An 18475-nucleotide genomic window follows, 5' to 3' on the forward strand; every position below is an offset into this window, starting at 1 on the left:
GGTTAGCTTAGCACGTAGCCACCAGTCCCACATGTTTGGTTAGCTTAGCACGTAGCCACCAGTCCCACATGTTTGGTTAGCTTAGCATGCAGTGACCAGTCCCACATGTTTGGTTAGCTTAGCACATAGCGACCAGTCCCATACGTTTGCTTAGCTTAGCACGTAGCGATATGTGTCAAACTCATAGCCTGGGGGCCAAATTCCTTTGGAGCATCCCATTTGGAGAAAGTAAATTGTGTAAATGAAACTCAATATTTGCATGATTGCTGTCATTTTTAATGATAAACTGTTAAAAAAAAAAAAGAAAAACTCAAAATTCCTACAAAATCCTTAAATTTTCCCAAAATTATTTCATATTATTTCCCTTAATCAAATAGAACTTGGTCAAAAAGCTCGGAAATGTAAAGTGTTGATCCTGTTGGGACTGATATATGTCACTTATTGCTTGGATATGGTCGGTTTTTTATATATTATGTATTTCATGTTTAAGTAGTGAAAACTAGGGCTCAATAATGTTGACTGATGATTACTCATTTTCCCCCAAAAAATATCAGTAGCCCACTTGAGGTGTGTGTGTGTGTGTGTGTGTGTGTGTGTGACTCCTCCCCCCCGGAATCCACTCAGGTGTTTCTCATCCACTAGTTAAGAGAGCTGTTTGGTTCCTCTCTGGTTGTTGCTCTGCTGGGGTTCAGGTAGGTTTGATTTTTATTCCATCAGGATTTTGATAAACGTTGAATTAAAGCAACATGTGGTGAGATGAGAACTTTGGACTGGTTGGTTTAGTTAAAGTAGAGAAACTTCATCTCGTCTTCTGTTCCTGAACATCATCACATTAAGTCTAATACCAACTATTGTTGTTCCCAAAGCTTTAATATGAGGTCAGTCTGTAGCTCCAACTGTCTGTCAGTCCTCCTTGTGTCTGTCATCAGGTGGAAACCAACAGATTCAAACATGTTTGATTAGAACAAGTACACGGTACTCACATACACAGTGGGTAAAACCTCCACAATTTTAGCCTCCATCAGGTGGAACAGCAGCAGCATGTGACCATCACACACACACACACACTATGTATCCGTGTTTGTCGCTCACTTCGAGGCCTCCTCTCGCGTCCAAACCGATGACTTCAGCCTTTGCCCTTGTGCGCTCACCTTGCTAGAAGAGACACAGGATGTGTGGCTTTAGTGTCGTGACCGACACACACACACATACTATTGTTGTCAAACACCTCAGGGTTTTTCTTTCATTGTGCGTTTATGAATCAGTTCTTCTCTCCAGGCATCACACACTGACCACTGACAGAAATAACTGCTGCAGCTGATACTAATGATGCTAATGCTGAACTTGTTTCTGATTTTAATGTTGATGCTGACTAATGTGGTTGCTGAATTGAATGCTGTTGATTTTGATGCTGCTGCAAATGCAAATTTTGAATGTCCATGCTAATGCTGATTTTACTGAGTTTGATACTGTGGCTAATGCTGACCTCATTGTATATGGTGATTTTAATGCTGATTGTTTTTATGCTGCGGCTAATGCTGATTGAGGTTTTTTTTTATTATAATGCTAATTTTACTGAGTTTAATGTTGTTGGTGCTAATGACAATGCTGAACTCGGTGCTGATTTGAACGCTGACTCTAATATTGATGCTGTGGCTAATGCTGACCTTAATGTGGATGCAGATTTTAATGCTGACGGTTTTCATGCTGTGGCTGTGTGATAGTTATTGCTGACTTTGAATGTTGATGATGCTGATGTTTAAAGCAGCTGCTGATTTTGATGCTGATAATAATGTTGCTGTTGGTTTGGTGCTAATGGTACTTCTGATGGTAATGCTGATGTTGGTTCTCATTCTGACACTGATGGTAAAGGCACATTTTACTGCAATTGCTAATGCAGGTCATTTTTGCAGAAAACTTTTCTGATGCTAAGTTTGATGCAAAAGCTTGTCATCTTAAATTTCACTTAGCCACATGAGGAATGGTGCCTTCTTGTTGATAATGCTGATACAAGTGCTGATGCAGATGTTTTTAGTGCTAATACTGATGCTTATTTAAGATTTCAGAGTTAATTCTAAAGCTTTGTTCATGGAGAATGCTAATGGCACTGCTGCTAATGCTAATGTTACTAATGCCAAAGGTGAATCTTTGTTTTAAAGCTGTTAATGCTAATGAGTTAATAGCTGCTAATGCTCCTACTAATCTGCTGCACATGTTGTAAATCATGAGGTCACGCTCAGGGAGAGCATGCGACCCATTATGATGTATCATTATTTTATAATTTATTGATGCTTTATTTTCAGTCCTCAACAAGTGTGTGTGCAATGTGCATGTGTGCGTGAGGGGAGGTCCCCTCCTCCCCCTCGGCCACGCCTCCTAAATATGACGGCTCTGTTAATGTATATATCAGGTTAGTGTGTGTATGTGTGTGTGTTTAAAAGTTGAGATGCTCAGAATGAGTCGCAGTGATGGATGTTAGAGTTTACCTCTGACTCGCTGCAGCATTTTTAAGTGTTTTTTATTTCATGAAAACTCTTCTAGTGCTTCTGACTTAATTCCATCCGTGCGTCAGAGCGCAAAATTGTGCCATTTGGCGCAGCCGCGGCTGCAGATGGGCGGAATCAGTGGCAGCCTGTACCTCAGCATGTTGAATGGCACCGAGACGCAAAGTTTGGGTAAAAGCAGCGACCTGAGTGGCCACTTCCACCGCGGAGCGAAGGATCTAAGCGACTTTAAGATGGGAATCCAGGACGCGCGGCTGTACTACCCGGACCCGGTACCCGTGCCGGGCGCACAGGACGCGCTGGCCCTGCAGTTCCACCCGGAGCAGGCGCCGCACTCTGGCAGGTTTTACGCGCAGAGCCTCGGTAACTGTCCGTATGGAGGCGTGCGCTCCGGCACCGGCCAGGGCTACATCACCGCGTCCGGAGACGTGTTTCCCACGGGCGGTAAAGACATGTACGCGCCCCCCATGGACGGCTACCCCCCCACCGCCACCACCGGCTTCCAGCACGGCTACCAGCGGCCGCAGCTCTACCCACTACCTGGGCTGCAGGTGTGCGGGAAGACGCAGGCTCTGCTCAACAACTACCCGCTGTGGGCAAAGTTTCACAAGTTTCAGACCGAGATGATCATCACCAAACAGGGACGGTGAGTTTTCATCCACACGGTCACGGATTCAGCCAAAGAAACAACCAAAAACAAGTCAAACACGCACCGCACCTGCTCATGGTTTTACGCACTTTCCACTTTACTCATCCTCCACCTACTGATCAAATAAACCGCAGACGCCGCGTATGAGTGGAAATATGAAGGTAAATTCCACAAAGGAAGCACACACATGTTTAATCAGCGATGCAACATTTAGAATAAATTAGTTTTTTTTTTTTTTTTTTTAGTTTTTCATTCTGACATTGATAATTCAGCACATACCTGATCAGTTTTGTGCTCCTGTGCGTAAATCCTGTCCAATCTGAGTCATATGAAAGTAGTTTTTTCTCTATACGCGCGTAAAACTTTTCTCATTTTTTTTTTCTTCCTCCCGCCCGGTTTGGAAACAACTGCAGTGAGACACATTTTCTCTGCGTGGCTCAGAGGGGAGAGAAGTAATTTTGGGTGAAAGCTAAAATCAAGTGTAAAGAGCTGAATCAGCGGCAGGTTGACCTCTGCAGTCCGCGGGGTGCCAGCGCCACCGCAGCGTGTTCAGCTTATAGTGGCTGTTAATGGTTAATCCCAAATGCGCCAAACGTTCATTTTTCTACTAAATCTGTTATTATTTAAGGATATATTAATTATAATACCTGTGTGAATGGAATAAGAAAAAGTGACCGTGCGTAAAAGCAGGTTTTGCGCGCGGCTGAATTACGATCTGTAGAAATGTGATCAGCCTCCTGCTCTGGATGGATGGATCTACATCCCTGAGCTGAGCGGGTTCGGGGGCTCCCATAGGTCACTGAGCATTAGCATTAATTCACCAATATGCGACACTTGTGCTTGACAGAAGCTTTTCAGACCATCTATGTTCTCTCAGCCGCGCTGTCACGTCGTCGATCTTTTTTCCTCCTAAAAAGCTTCCATTTTTAATAAAAATACTGAGCTGCTCGTGCTTTAATTTATTAAATTCAACACTGAAGTCTTAAATACAGAATAACCCTTTAATTTTTTTGTTTTGTTTGTTTGTTTTAGCTCTAAATCACATCTTTCTGCAAACACCTGTTGGTTAATGTTTTCTGTTTGAAAGATACATTAAAAAAAAAAATATATATATATATATATATATATATATATATATATATATATATATATATATATATATATAACCTGCACCTGAGTTACTTCTTATATTGTTAGGTTTTAGGTTTTTTATTTAAGTCTATTAAAATGCATCTAAGTTTTGCACCTCATGCAGTTCTAAAATTTTTTACTTTCACATTTTCTGCTGCACAGTTTATAATTATAAAATTAAGATCCCATATTAATATTCTATATGCAAAGTTATTTATTTTGTTTTATATCACCCCAAACTTTGACATTTGTGTAATTTCTGGCGAATGTCAAATATTGAATTTTGTTGATGTAAAATTTAATTTTTTTTAGTTGGGATGAATTTGATAGGTTTTACCATAAAACAAATAATTGTTTATTTTATAAGAGTGAACAGTTGTGGTTATCATCATCTAAGAGTTTAAATGCCATTTTGACATGTGTTAAATAATTGTTTTGTTTGAGTCAATTTTTTTAAACATTTTTATTCTACAGTCATCGTTAGTTAAATATTGTTAAAATTTCTCATAAGAATCAATTTTGTCGAAGGATTAAGTTCTCATTTTATTGTAATAATAATCCTGAGCTTCTTCCATGTTTGAAAATGTTTTTGCTGATTTTGAGTGTGAAGGGCGTGCACGTATAAGCTCATAGTTTCTGTTTAAAACATGTCAATATTTCATGATTTAAATCAAACATTGTGGTTTTAAAACCTACATTGTCTGTTTTTCTTACACATTTATCATTTTCATTATAGATATTAAAATGCATGAATCATGCAGGATTTATTTCCATCAGTGCAGATTGTTAAACCACATTTCACAGCCAAACTTTGAATTTAACAAACGCTTGTTTTTGACCAACCACGGCTTGGAAACAATGAGTAAAAGGACGGACAATTTCTGACTCATTTAACTCTAAATTTAGTTTATTTTTGACACATTTCATCTCCGTTTATCTTTTATCTAATCTCATTTTTTGTGGTTGGAAACTGAAGTAGGAGTTTAAAAAAAAAAAAAAGACTTTTGACCATTTTTTTGTCAGTAAAAAGCAAATAAATATCCAAATTTTCATTATTCTGAGACAAAATGTCTCGTTAAATCCACATTTTGAAGAAAAAACCTCTAACTTGTATAATTTAAACAATATTTTTACAATTATCAAGCACAGTATATATACACATATATGTACAAGTGTATAAATATGATTATAAAAAAGCAATGCTCATTTTGAACCTTTAGTCAATATTTTAAATGAGGTTAAACAAAGTAAAAAAAATTAGAAATAATTACAATCAAGTCCAGGATTAAAATCAAAGATAAAGGAGCTTAACTTTTGTGATTGTTGATTATTATTAATGTGCGTTTGTATTTTATAGAGTGACATTCTTTGCCACAGTGAACAAAATGTGTGTATATTTATTTTCCTTTATTGTAATCTGTTATTTTGTGGCATTTTTGTTGTTACTTTAGGGACTGTGTGTGACTGTGAGTGTGTATGTGTGTCATGCTGTATAGTGTCGGTTATGACACAGCAAAACAACGTCCCTATGCAGGCTTCCTTCTTTCTCATTTTCAAATATTACTTCATTTTTAATTTAAATTAAACAGTGTAAAGTCTGTTTGTGCAGTTTTTAGCAGTGTTTGTGTGGCGATGTTTGACGCTGGGATTGAAAGTGTGTTAACCAACGATATGAAACACGAGTTGATTCATTTCATAGTTTAACCTCCATCAAATGAGTGCACAGTGATGAGTGCTCGGTGTCAAACTCCAGGTCCACAGTCCTGCTTTCTTCTGTTTGTTTATTTTGCAAAGGCCAATTCTAAATTTATATACACTTGTTTTTTTCCAGTGAGGAAATATTGCCGACAAAAGCCGAACTGGCAACTTTTCAAAGTAAAATAAAGTGAATATATTTCACACCTTGCTCTACACGAGTGGTTCTCAGCCTTTTCAGGCCTCAACCCCCAAAATAAAGGTTCCAGAGAGCGGGGGACCCCCACTGTACCTGAAGGTGGTTTAACACAGACATGAACATTGAAGAACAGTCATGTGGAGACAGGGTCATCTATAAGGGGGAATAAAGGGGAGAGATGTATGGGGCTCATCCATAATGTCAGCAAAATGATGGTCCATTGTTCTATGAATCTGTGATAACCACATTTATTTATTTATCTGAATAATATCCACTGTTATCCAGGAAGTTTATTATTATTTGGGCCATAGTGTATAGTCATCTTAAAGATGGAAATCCGTAGTTGAATCAGAAATAAAATGGATTAAAAGTGTCCAAAAAATGGTGGGAAAGTTGGAGAAATGGGATTTTTAAAACCACATGAATTAAAAGTTAAAAATTGCAAATTGGAGTGGGCAAAAAAGTGGTAAAAAGGGTTCAAAGTGTCAATATTGGAACAATTAATTTAAACTGGCAAAAAAATAAGCATGAAATATGGTAAAGAGGTTAAAAGTGACAATAATGGGTCAACATGTGATATTAAGTGGGAAAGGGTTTATAAGTGCTGAAAATGTCTTGCAAGTGGGAAAAATGTCCAGAAAAGGCATTGACATTTGACGGATGTGTCAGAAATGGGAGTAATGTAGCAAAAAGGAGCAAAAATATGGCAAGAAAAAGTGATGAAAAAAGTTGAAATATGACAAGTTTGGTGTAGTTGCAGAAAAAAGTAAAAATAAGCAAAAATGAGTTCAAATTGTTTAAAAAATATTCTTCGTTTCTTGAAGACGGGTCCTGACCCCATTGTTGAGAACCCCTGAGGTATCCGGCCCATTGAGAGTAACTATGAATGCTTTAGTCTTTAGAAATGTTCAAGCTGAAAAATTGCTACGTTTGTTTCTTTTTTTTTCCTTGTCGCCAAGTTAGCAAAACTGCTCGTAAACAGAAGCTAATTGTTAGCGACGAGCAGTGCTACATAAACATGGTCAGCTAGTGTCAGGTGACTGCATCGCTTCATTTGATTGGTTAAAGTTGGATTTTCACTTTCCTGCGTTAATACTTCTCTCAAAAGCACAACTTATAACAAACTACTGAAGGAAATGTAACGTGTGACACATAATTTTAACTTCCGGAAACAAAAAGTTGTTGTTTTAAAGAAAGTTGAGCAGAAAAAAAAGTCCCAAAAGGACTTTTTTATTCTGACATCTGAAGCCGAATCCTCCTGAAAGTTTGATCTGGGCTCAGAGCGTAGACTGGTAACGCTGCAATGTTAATCAAACCAGATCCAAAGGTGTGTCAAACACACACACACACTCACACACTCAGAGGCTTCAGACACACTTTGAAGTCTCTCTACTTCTGCTCACTGATCTCTACCTCCTTCAGCTCCAGCAGTAACACGTTGACTTTAAACGATGACGTCCTCTATCAGTAGGAGGTCCAAGTCCTCCAGAACTCTGCTGTGGCTGTAGACTCAGAAAATATAACAAACAATCCCATCAAAAGACATAAAACGACAGCAAACTCAACTAAACGACAACAAAACTACTGAAAATACACCAAAAAAACTAAAATCTGCAACAAAAAGTCCCAAAGTGTCGACAGAATGAAGGGCACCATATGGATGGCCGTCTGTGGGAAAGGTAAACACATGTAAAACAACAAGAACAGCACATGAAGACAAAGGAAATAAAGCTCATAAGAAATGGTAAATGTATATATATTTTGTTTGTCAGGTGCAGAAATGCTGAATCAGCAGAAAAGCAGAACATTTGTGAGTGACTGAGAGCAGGACAGCAGCCCTCCGGGAATGAGCGCTGCCCCACACATAAACCCCCACACACACACACACACACACACACAGGAAAAGGAAAGTGGCTCTGCTTTAATGAGCTCTGTGTGTTTTTCCAAAGTTGGCGAGACCTGTGAGGAAAGTGCAGTGGGCGCTCGGTGTCTGACACACATTCTAATCGTGTGTGTGGATCGTAAAGCAGAAGTTTGATTGCACTGCATCATTTCCTTTGCTGGTTTTAACGTCTGCATCTGTAAACTCTTCCTCTTTGAGGACGACCATCAACACATCAGCCTTTAACGTCCCCTCCACTGAAAATATGTAACGCAGACATGGGCCCTTGGTTTAATTATGGAAGTAAATGCCCAAAATGACTCCAAAAACACACACAACACAGAAAAATAAAACAAAATAACGATAACACACACAGATATGACTTTAGGACAGCTAGAAAATAACTGGGGACAGATACAAATAACAAAACAAACACAACAAAAATTAGTTCAAAATAGAAAAAAACAGTAACACACACAGTTTTGTGTCGCTTCGCTGTGATAAAATCTGAATTTGTCACCAACTCATCACACTATGAAAAGCTTTTATTATAAAGAAGTTTTATAAAAGCTATAAGCAGGCATATTTTTAGTGTTGCAAGATAACATGATTACTCATGGAACTGTAACAGTGATTTACCAAATTTAACCAAAGATCTTAATTTCTTATTATGGTTCAGGCAAACCTACGGTTTTATAAAGTGGGGTTAGATGCTGGGATGAATAGAGCCCCTTCAAAATAAAAGCTATTAATGGCCTGAGTGAGGAAGAGCAGCTGGACTGATTCCGTCAGACAGACGTTCACTTCAGGTTTCTGTGACTCAGTTAAACTCTGAATCCTCCAATCACGAGCAGCGCAGGGCATCATGTGACCACAGCATCATCATCATCATCAGGAAACCAAATGTAAACGAGGAGAAATGAAAGCTTAGCATCATGCTTTATTATCAAAGTGGCCAATAATCATCCTGCATTGATTATTGATCAGTGTTTGAAGCTTTTTGTTTTTCTTATTGTGTCAGGATTAAACTCTTCTGAGCAATAATTAGATAAAAAGTATATTATTGAAATTATTTTTCTATGTTTTTGTTTCATGTTTAAAGCTGCTGATATTTAATTTGATAAAGACTCATTATAAGCCTCACTGATCAATAAATTTGAGCTCATTTGTTTAAAAAAATAAAGATACAAAAAGGTTAAAATTGCTGCTCATGTGTTTGTTTTCATGTCCTTTGATCTCCATTGTTGGAAATGTTTGGTGCATTGTGGGATGTGGAGTCCAGTAGACAGATGCTGGACGAGTTTTTACTTCATTCTTAACGTGATATTTTTTTTATTTTCCTGGTATTTTTGTTCTTTGATTATTCCAGAGCTTCTCTTCAGGTGACGGAGCAGGAAACAAAAACATATAGATCTGTTGTTGTCCAATCAGCTGTGTGTGTATGTGTGTGTGCGCTCATGCTGAGTGAACGCCGCGATCCAACACACTTGACTCTGCTGTATCGTTGAGGAAAAAGTTGAACTTGGATCACACTTAGCCGGTGTAAGGAATCCACTAGTGCTCATGTTATCTTGTGACTGATTTGTGACTAAAAAACACTCCTGGAGTTGCTATGAATCACCCTCCGTCGGGGCTTTGACTCCCACTCGTCTGTGAACACATGAAACCGTCCCTGTGGTTTTTATGTCTGCTGCCTTTGTTCAGTCCGAGCATCGGCCCACCTGCACATGCTAATCACACGCTAGCAGTTTCACTTCTTTATCAAACCACAATCATAAAAACTTCCAACCACATCTGAGCACCTGTAAACTGTGTCTGAGCTGGAGCTACAGAGGGAGGGGGGGGGGGGGGCACGTGCATGCTACTGGAGTAACAGCCACAGATGCTTTAGCTCAGAGGCAACACTTAAAAAAAAAAGAACGTGATGTCCTCCACCAATCAGGAGCCAGGATCCCTACCGCCCACATCCCTGATAACTAGCCTATCATTAGCTTAGCATTAGCCTAGCAATAGCTTAACATTAACCTAGCATATACCATGCATCTTAACTAATGAAGGTTATGGATAACAATAGCTTAGATTGGCATTAGCCTAACGATAGCTTTGCATTAGCCATGCATCCTTACTAACAATAGGATTAGCATTAGCTTAACAATAGCTTAGCATTAACAGTAACATTAGCCGAGCATATACCATGCATCCTCAGCCTAGTACTAGCTTAGCATTAACTTAGCATTAGCAGCAGCAGAAGAAAGAAATGAACAGAAATAGAAACAAATATTAGAATAATACATAAATAATGTACAATTTAAATGCCCCCATACGTACGTGTGGTGTGTGTGTGTGGTGTGTGTGTGTGTGTGTGTGTGTGTGTGTGTGTGTGTGTGTGTGTGTGTGTGTGTGTGTGTGTGTGTGTGTGTGTGTGTGTGTGTGTGTGTGTGTGTGTGTGTGTGTGTGTGTGTGTGTGTGTGTGTGTGTGTGTGTGTGTGTGTGTGTGTGTGTGTGTGTGTGTGTGTGTGTGTGTGTGTGTGTGTGTGTGAGAGAGAGAGAGAGAGACCTGGTCCTCACCTCGTCTCCAGCGTTTTATGATTCAGCAGCTTTAATATTTCAGGCTCAGACGTTGTGGGCGTGGCCTTCAGCTGTGATTTGACCACCCGTGACTTGTTATTGACTGTGTGTGTGTGTGTCTCATTTATTAATAACACTAAATCTTTACTTTAATATGTTGTGATCATTCTTACCTGCATATATCAGACCATATGGAAGTATCGTATGAAGTTAATATCGTGCGTCCCTACTTTAAGTTTGGGTTTTTACTTATTGTGCAGTCGCATTAGATTACAGTATGTTGTCATTGTGTTTCCAGGAGGATGTTCCCCTTCCTCAGCTTCAACCTCAGCGTCCTGGACCCGTCTGCTCACTATAACGTGTACGTAGACGTGGTTCTGTCCGACCAGCACCACTGGAGGTACCAGGGAGGGAAGTGGGTCCAGTGTGGGAAGGCTGAGGGAAATATGCCAGGTAAAGATCATCACCATCACATGTTCGTTATTACACAATCACGTTTATTATCATACTGCCACGTGTTTATTACACTATCACATGTTTATCATTGGATTCAGGCTTTTTATCAATCACAATAAATAAAAACATCAAAGAAAACTGTCCCACACTGTGTTTATCAATTAAATGACATTAAATTAGAAAAATAAATTAAATTACATCAAATTAGAAAATTAAATTAATTTAGATTAAATATATTATATTAAATTAAATGACCTTGAATTACATATTTAGGCTTGATTAGATTAGATTAATTTATAAAATTTGATTAAATTGAAATAATTATAAAATTTGATTAAATTGTATTAAATTCAATTAGAAAATTAAATTAAAAAATTTAATAAAATTAGTTTAGATTAGATTAAATTGGTTTACGTTAATTTAGATTAGTTTATTTTAGTTTAGATTAGGTTGGTTTAGATTTGATTAGATTAGGTAGAATTAGAGTAAGTTTAAGTGTATAAATTGGATTTAAATGTATTGTTTGAGTGTATACAGTGGATAATGTAGTTTTCATTGAATAAGTGCAGGATTCCCAGTTTGCACAGGATCCATCATCTACATCTGGATGTTCTATAGACAGTAGATCTATATGATGGTTGCTATGGAGACGAGATCAGTGAGAAGATTTAACAAAAGTTACAGATGAAATGAAGTAGGAGGAGGAAAAGCAGTGAACATGTGACAGTAATTTAGGTTTTTAAATCTTTTTGATCAAAGGAACAGAGTTTATAGTTTAGAGAGAGAATGTAGTTATAGATGGAATGTGAGGAAGTTTTTGTCCTGCACGTGTGGATCATGTGGTGAAAGGATTTCACTTTGTTGTTGTGGCGTGTGCTCGTTCTGCGTTAGTGGGTCACTGCGGTGACACCAAGGAAATGAGATAGCAACTGTTCCCACTGCAGCTTCATTAAAAAAATATATATGCATATACATAAATATATCAGCTACACCTCTACGTTTAGCAGTTAAAATCTATATCCTGTTGTTTTTATGTTCTTTTTTTTTTGTTTGAATTAAATTTTGTTTCATGTAATTTCTTATATTATTTAGATTTTATGTTTTGATATGCTTCTGATTCTTTTGAATACCCTTGTTCTTCTTATTTTCTCCTCTTAATAAATCTTGCATCTGTTTTTCTAATTTTGATTTGTATCATTTTTGTATTTCCTTTTATTTTATTTTAATAAGATGATGTCATTATCATAATTTATTTTTTTCTGTCTTTCATTTCCTGTATCCTGTATTTCCTTGTGTCATTTTGTTTTGTCAAGCATAATTAGTTTTTTATTCAGATACAAATCATTCATTGATCATTAATATTAGTCATTAATTTACTTTTTTATTTATTTAGGTATTTTTATTTAATCTTTTATTTTTAAAAATTGTCTTTTTTCTAATACTTTGTTTTATTTTTATATTTTTGTGATAAATCTTTTACTTCTACATTTTTACTCTGACTATTTAAAGTTTTAATGTACTTGTGATACTTTTGATACATCCATGTTCTTCTTATTTTCCTCTTTTATTAACCCTTGCATCTGTATGTAATGTAAACCCAACAGGGAACAGAGTGTACATGCATCCAGACTCTCCAAACACCGGCGCTCACTGGATGAGACAGGAAGTGTCCTTCAGCAAACTCAAGCTCACCAACAACAAAGGCAGCACCAACAACGTGGCTCAGGTACCTGAGCTACTGATTTTTAATTTTTTTTTGTTATACTACTACTTCTTATTATGGGATGGCTTGTGCAGATGGTCGTGCTGCAGTCGCTCCATAAATACCAGCCTCGTCTGCACATCGTGGAGGTGAAGGAGGATGGCTCAGACGACCCGTTCCTCTCCTCCAAAACTCAGACTTTCATCTTCCCTGAAACTCAGTTCATCGCTGTCACCGCCTACCAGAACGCAGATGTGAGTTCCTCTGACCTGAGAATCCCTCTGCACCGATTGGTCCGTCTTCAGTTTGTGACCTCCGCTGTCTGTCTCTGCCTGTCCCTCTCACAGATCACTCAGCTGAAGATAGACCACAACCCCTTTGCCAAAGGTTTCCGGGACAATTACGACACGTGAGTTTTTCCAAAATAAAACTATCAGTAAAGTGCAGGAGGTCAACATTTGGTTGGTTTGTTTCTGGTTGGTCAGTTCAATTGTTTCATGATTGTTTGGTTTCTTGGATGTTGGTTGATTGGGTCCTCGGATGGTTGGTTTGTTTCGTTGATTCATTTGTTCATTGGTTCCTTGGTTGACTAGTTTGTTGGTTGGTTCATTGGTTTGAAAGTTTGTTGGTGGCATGGTTAGTGAGTTTGTTAGGTCCTAAGTTGGTTGGTTTGTTAGTTGATTCCTTGGTTGTTTGGTTTGTTGGTTCATTTGTTTTGTCCTTGATTGGTTAGTTGGTTTATTGGTTGGTTTATTTGTTGGTTCTTTGGTTGGTTTTTTGGCGCATTGCTTCCTTGGTTGGTCAGTTGGAATTGTTTCAAGATTGTTTGGTTTAGTTTTTGGTTGATTTGTTTGTTTCTTGGCTGTTGGTTGTTTGGGTCCTTGGTTGTTTTGTTTGTTGGTTATGTTGTTGCTCCCTTGGTTGGTTGGTTCCTTGATTCTTTGATTGGTTTGTTGGTTGGTTTTTTGATGGATTCATTTCTCTCACAGGCTCTACACGGCTCCCGACCCTGATCGACTCACCCCCTCCCCAACTGAGGCTCAGCCGGTGCTGCCAGGGAGCTGCTGCCCTCAGGGCTTCTTCTCTGAGCCCTTCATGAGTCCTCTGCCTCAAAGCCGCTTCTACAGCCGCGAGCAGCACAAAGACGCCTCCGCCAGCCCGGGCCCCCCCACCCGCTGGTACCTGCCCCCCCAGCAGGGCATCAGCTCCAACCGCCTTGACTTCCCCTCCACCTACGAGGGCGACTTCTCAGGGAATGGTTTCTACAAGTCCTTCCCGCTGCAGACGCCGGCTCACCACACCTTCAGCTACTACCAGGAGCACCCGTTCTCTTCTGCCAGCATGACGGGGGTCTCGGGGGCCGGATGGAGCACCAGCCGGCCACCCCCTCAGTACCTCCCCACTAAACCTGCAGCCAGCTTGGGCTGGTTCAGACCCATTTCCACCTCCTCTTCCTCTTCTTCCTCCTCCACGTCACCCGGCACCCACCGTCTACCCCCGGCCCCCCTGCAGCACAAAGACTCAGTGGGCGGGGCGGCCGAGGACCCCTGGCCCGAGCCACCCTCGCTGAAAACTGCAGACTCTGCCGAATCTGGCCTGTTTGAGGGTGACAACAAGTTAAGGAGGTTGTCGCCGTACACGGACAGCACTGAGAACTCGCCTCACGCTGGAGAAGTCTGCAAGAAGGACAGCGACTTAGATTACTACGAATATTACACCCACTGAACATGCCACAGTGCCCCCAACAGGCCAGGATGGTAACGACAACCAACGCAACCATCTCAGAGCTTCAGCCCCTCCTTTTGCACAGGCTTCATCCAATCAGCACAGCTTTCTGACTCTTTGAGTGGGAGCATTCATCCAACTGCTACACGGGATCTTTGACAGGGAAGCTCTGCCCCCTCAGACTGTCCTTGAGTATTGACTAGTTTGATGAAACTCTCCATGAAGTTGTTGATACGGAACATTCGGCTGATATTGCTCCTTAATAGTGTTTGAAACCAACTGGTGATCGTGTTTACTGGTGACTGTGTCTGAGTATTCACCATAGACTGTAAAAAGAATGGAAGACGCACGAGCTCCCCCTGCTGACTGGCTGCAGTATAGGTCATAAACCCCGCCTCCTCAGTGATAACAGATGGGATGTTGGTCAAACTGTAAAGTTAAAATACTCGTCACACAATTTTTTTCCAAACCTAAACTCTGCTGTGAACACCCTTGTGTTCAAGTGCTAATTTTTCTGTGAAGTTTGTTTTTAAGTAAGTTATTTGAGGCTGAAAAACGGGATTTGACATCATATATGACGATGATTGACAGCCTCTGATCTTGCGTAGCTCTATTTGGGAAAAGCTTAAGCAATTACGTCGTGAAGGAAAGCCGAGACGCCATTAAACTTTTCCATTCAGTTTTTTTGTCTTTTTTGAGCTACTAGTACTAACCTCTATGATCTGATCATCTGAACAAGATAGAATTTCCAGTGGGAAAGATACTTGAGTTTGTGGCGTAGCTGGGCTGCGTAACTCATCAGGGCAGTATGCTAAATGGGCTGGGGCATGTTACCATGGCTCCTCCCACCAGACCCTACTGTGGTAGACTCTGGCTCCTAATGACGTCAAATTTGCAAGATGGCAGCGCCCCTAAGCGCTGTATTATGGCTTCAAAAACGTTGAGTGGGAACAGCTTAAGCAGAGTAGCAGTGAAACAAGAACATGCTGATGGCCCTTTAATGAACTCTCTGTATACTGGTTATACTGATTTATAGGAGTTTATATTGGTTATACTGGTTTAAACCAATTTAAACTGGATACACTGGTTTATACTGGTTTATATTAGTTTCTAGTAGTTTAATACTGGTTACACTGGTTTAATACTGGTTACTCTGGTTTAGTACTGGTTACACTGGTTTATTCTGGTTTAATACTGGTTACACTGGTTTATACTGGTTTAATACTGGTTACTGTGGTTTAGTACTGGTTACACTGGTTTATATTGGTTAGATACTGGTTTCTATTGGTATTCCTTAGTAAATCTTATTTCAGTCTGATCAACAACACCCAGCATCGCTCAGCATCAGTCGAATACATCCTTATTTTGAATATCATTGATAATGTACATAATGTCCCATTTGTTATTGATTATTGGTGATCAATTGGTGGCTCTCGGCATGCTGTAATTTTGTGGGAGGAGCCAAATGGATCCAATGATGTTGAAGGATGTGACTCTCCTCACCACACCACACCACACCTCTGCTGCTGGTGTTTTCAAATTTGTGCGTCCGGCTGCCTTCAGGTCACAGATTCACACACTCGGGTCACCTTTGACGGGCTGACAGAGGCCTGGAGGGCCAGCACGCCACTGGTTTCACACACTGGTTCACGTTGCAGTCACTGGGTAACACATGGACACAGACAGAGAAACACACACACACACACACACACACACACACACACAGAGACAAACTCACACACTGATAGTGATGACAGTGAACATAAACAAACAGCGGTCAGTTCCCATGTCTCTTGCAGCTGCGACGTTTATGTTTGGATTTGATGAAAAGGGTCAGTCTGGATCCCCAGTTTGTGGAACGTGGAGGAGACAGGTAACACAAACTGGGACAGACACACAGTCGCTCAGCGTTAACAGCCTCCGACACTTTACCAACACATGAAAGAAAAAGTTCAGCTTTGACCGCCTGACGTTTACAGGAACAAACGTTCTCCCAGTGCTTCAGGTTTTAGAGCAAAATACGGTACACGTGCCGATGTCACTGTTCTACGGAGGATTTTAAGTGTACTTGTAGTGGAAAAGTGTTTAACAAAACGTGTTTAATGTGTTACTAATAGAGACGCAAAAGTAATGTTTCTGTTATAGCAACATTAGCTTTACACTCCACCATTGTTCAGAAACTGTAGACCAATGAAACACTGTTGCCTAGCAACAGCTAGGGAATCAACCAATGTGTCATTGAGCTTTCTTAAGTTTATGCTCCAAGGTATAAAATTGTTCTAAAAAGTCCTTTTAATGTTTTTTTTAATAAAAAGGTGCACATATTAGTTTTAGCAAAACATTTTTTTGTAATATGCATTTACACTACAGGTACACTTTAAGTTATTCTAGGATTTTGACAAATGCACATAAACAATTTTGAGGGATTACACCAGTGCTCCCCAACCACCGGGCCGAGAGCTGCTACCAGGCCGCTCAGACTGAAAAATGACATGTCTGCATGAGTGTGCCAGTGTATTTTATTTTTAAAAACCTACACCCTACCTTTGTGCGCTCATCGCTCCTGCTCTGGATTCAGCGTGGAAGAGTCCGATGTACAGACACCAATACAGCCGAGGCTGCTTTTATTGTGGAGGAACAGCAGCTCAGAGAAAAAAGATAATTTATAAACAAAGTTTTAAAATTGAAAATCTTATATATTTAAGTGCAATTATTAGAGGATAACATTGTTTTGTGTAAACTAGAACAAAATAATCAAGGACGTAGGTTTAGCTGCTCTTACAGCAGCTCAAAGGTCTCGAAAAGCACAAAATACCTCAACGTCGCCCCCTGCTGGACCCACCAGCTGTTACAGCTGGATCGTCCTTCATTTCACATGAACTTTTCCAGAGATTTGACATTTGAAAACAGATCCATGAGGACGATGTTGCTTTACGTGTGTGTGTGTGTGTGTGTGTCTTTGGCATCTTTTTCTTAATTTGTGATGCATAAATGATTAAAGAAAGGATTTGATGAGAACGAAAGAAAGGCTGTAATTTATTTCAAATGATAATTAACTGTGCCGTACTGCTGTTTTTTTATCCGTATATTATAATTAAAGGTTAAACCTAACGGTTGTTTCTTGTTGTTCTTCAGACGTTTTAGGAGCAGAAAGATTCAATTCTGCAGAAAGACAAGGACTTGGTGATGTCAGTACTTTTAATACGTCTTGTGAACATGTTTCCAAACATTTTCTTATAATAATAACCCGTATTTCCTCCCGTAATGTTTACGTTGATTCTCCTTCTGTAGACAAACTGATAGAAGGCTGTGCTCAGAACTAATCAGTCATTAGATAAAATGGATACAATATTCTCCAAAACACCACGTAAAATGTCGTGTGATGTTTTCTCAGCGGAGACAATACAAAGAGAAAGTTGGAGTCATATTTGGTATTTCATCAAGAGACGAGAGTAACCGTGGTTGTTATTTTTCAGTAAAACCCTCTGGTTGTCCACCGTGGGAAAAATCAGAAAATGTAATTCATTATTAAAGTATTAATAGTTGTATGGTGGGAGGGGCTAAAACATCAGAATGTTGCAGGTTGGACAAACTGATGATGTGTGGTCTTCTGTGTCGTCTTGTCTTTAAAGTCACATTAAGAAGAAAGTCACTTTCCCACGACAGTGTAGTGGTTTCCCTTTTAACCAGCTTTGGTTTTGCCAACATTCACATAAACTTACCACATGTTTAAAAGCTGCAAGTTCAAAGGAAGCTTCCACCCTTTTTTCTACTACTTTGTCCTCATTTTGTATGTATCTCCCAGCCTGAACCTTTGTTTAAGTCGTCCATCGTATAAGTTATCTAGAAAAATTAACTCTTTAGAAAAGTTTCTCCACAGTCTGAGTTTTCCTGTGATCCAGTCACGGCTCAGAGCAGAAGAAGGAGGAGGAGGAGACCAACAGCAGCATCTCCATTCGTTTCC

The 18475-nt window shown here is 39.6% G+C and overlaps 1 protein-coding gene across 1 annotated transcript; it reads left to right on the plus strand.

The window, feature by feature from the left end:
• The first annotated feature begins 2489 nt into the window (after window positions 1-2489).
• Window positions 2490-14929, plus strand: tbx21 (T-box transcription factor 21). Its single transcript, XM_028476417.1, has 6 exons — window positions 2490-3150; window positions 10927-11081; window positions 12689-12810; window positions 12882-13040; window positions 13134-13195; window positions 13776-14929. The coding sequence occupies exons 1-6, from the start codon at window positions 2612-2614 to the stop codon at window positions 14509-14511; spliced, it is 1773 nt and encodes a 590-aa protein (XP_028332218.1). The 5' UTR covers window positions 2490-2611; the 3' UTR covers window positions 14512-14929.
• The last annotated feature ends 3546 nt before the right edge of the window (window positions 14930-18475 follow it).

This window comes from Gouania willdenowi, chromosome 19, assembly GCF_900634775.1.
Source record: "Gouania willdenowi chromosome 19, fGouWil2.1, whole genome shotgun sequence".
In the NCBI taxonomy this organism is placed as follows: domain Eukaryota; kingdom Metazoa; phylum Chordata; class Actinopteri; order Blenniiformes; family Gobiesocidae; genus Gouania; species Gouania willdenowi.

What these genes read in the sequence shown, in the direction of transcription:
- tbx21 (XM_028476417.1), top strand. Translation starts at nt 2,612, where the DNA reads ATGGGCGGAATCAGTGGCAGCCTGTACCTCAGCATGTTGAATGGCACC. An exon ending in ATCATCACCAAACAGGGACG is followed by an intron (nt 3,151 to 10,926) that starts GTGAGTTTTCAT and finishes TTGTGTTTCCAG; the next exon opens with GAGGATGTTCCCCTTCCTCA. An exon ending in CCGCCTACCAGAACGCAGAT is followed by an intron (nt 13,041 to 13,133) that starts GTGAGTTCCTCT and finishes TCCCTCTCACAG; the next exon opens with ATCACTCAGCTGAAGATAGA.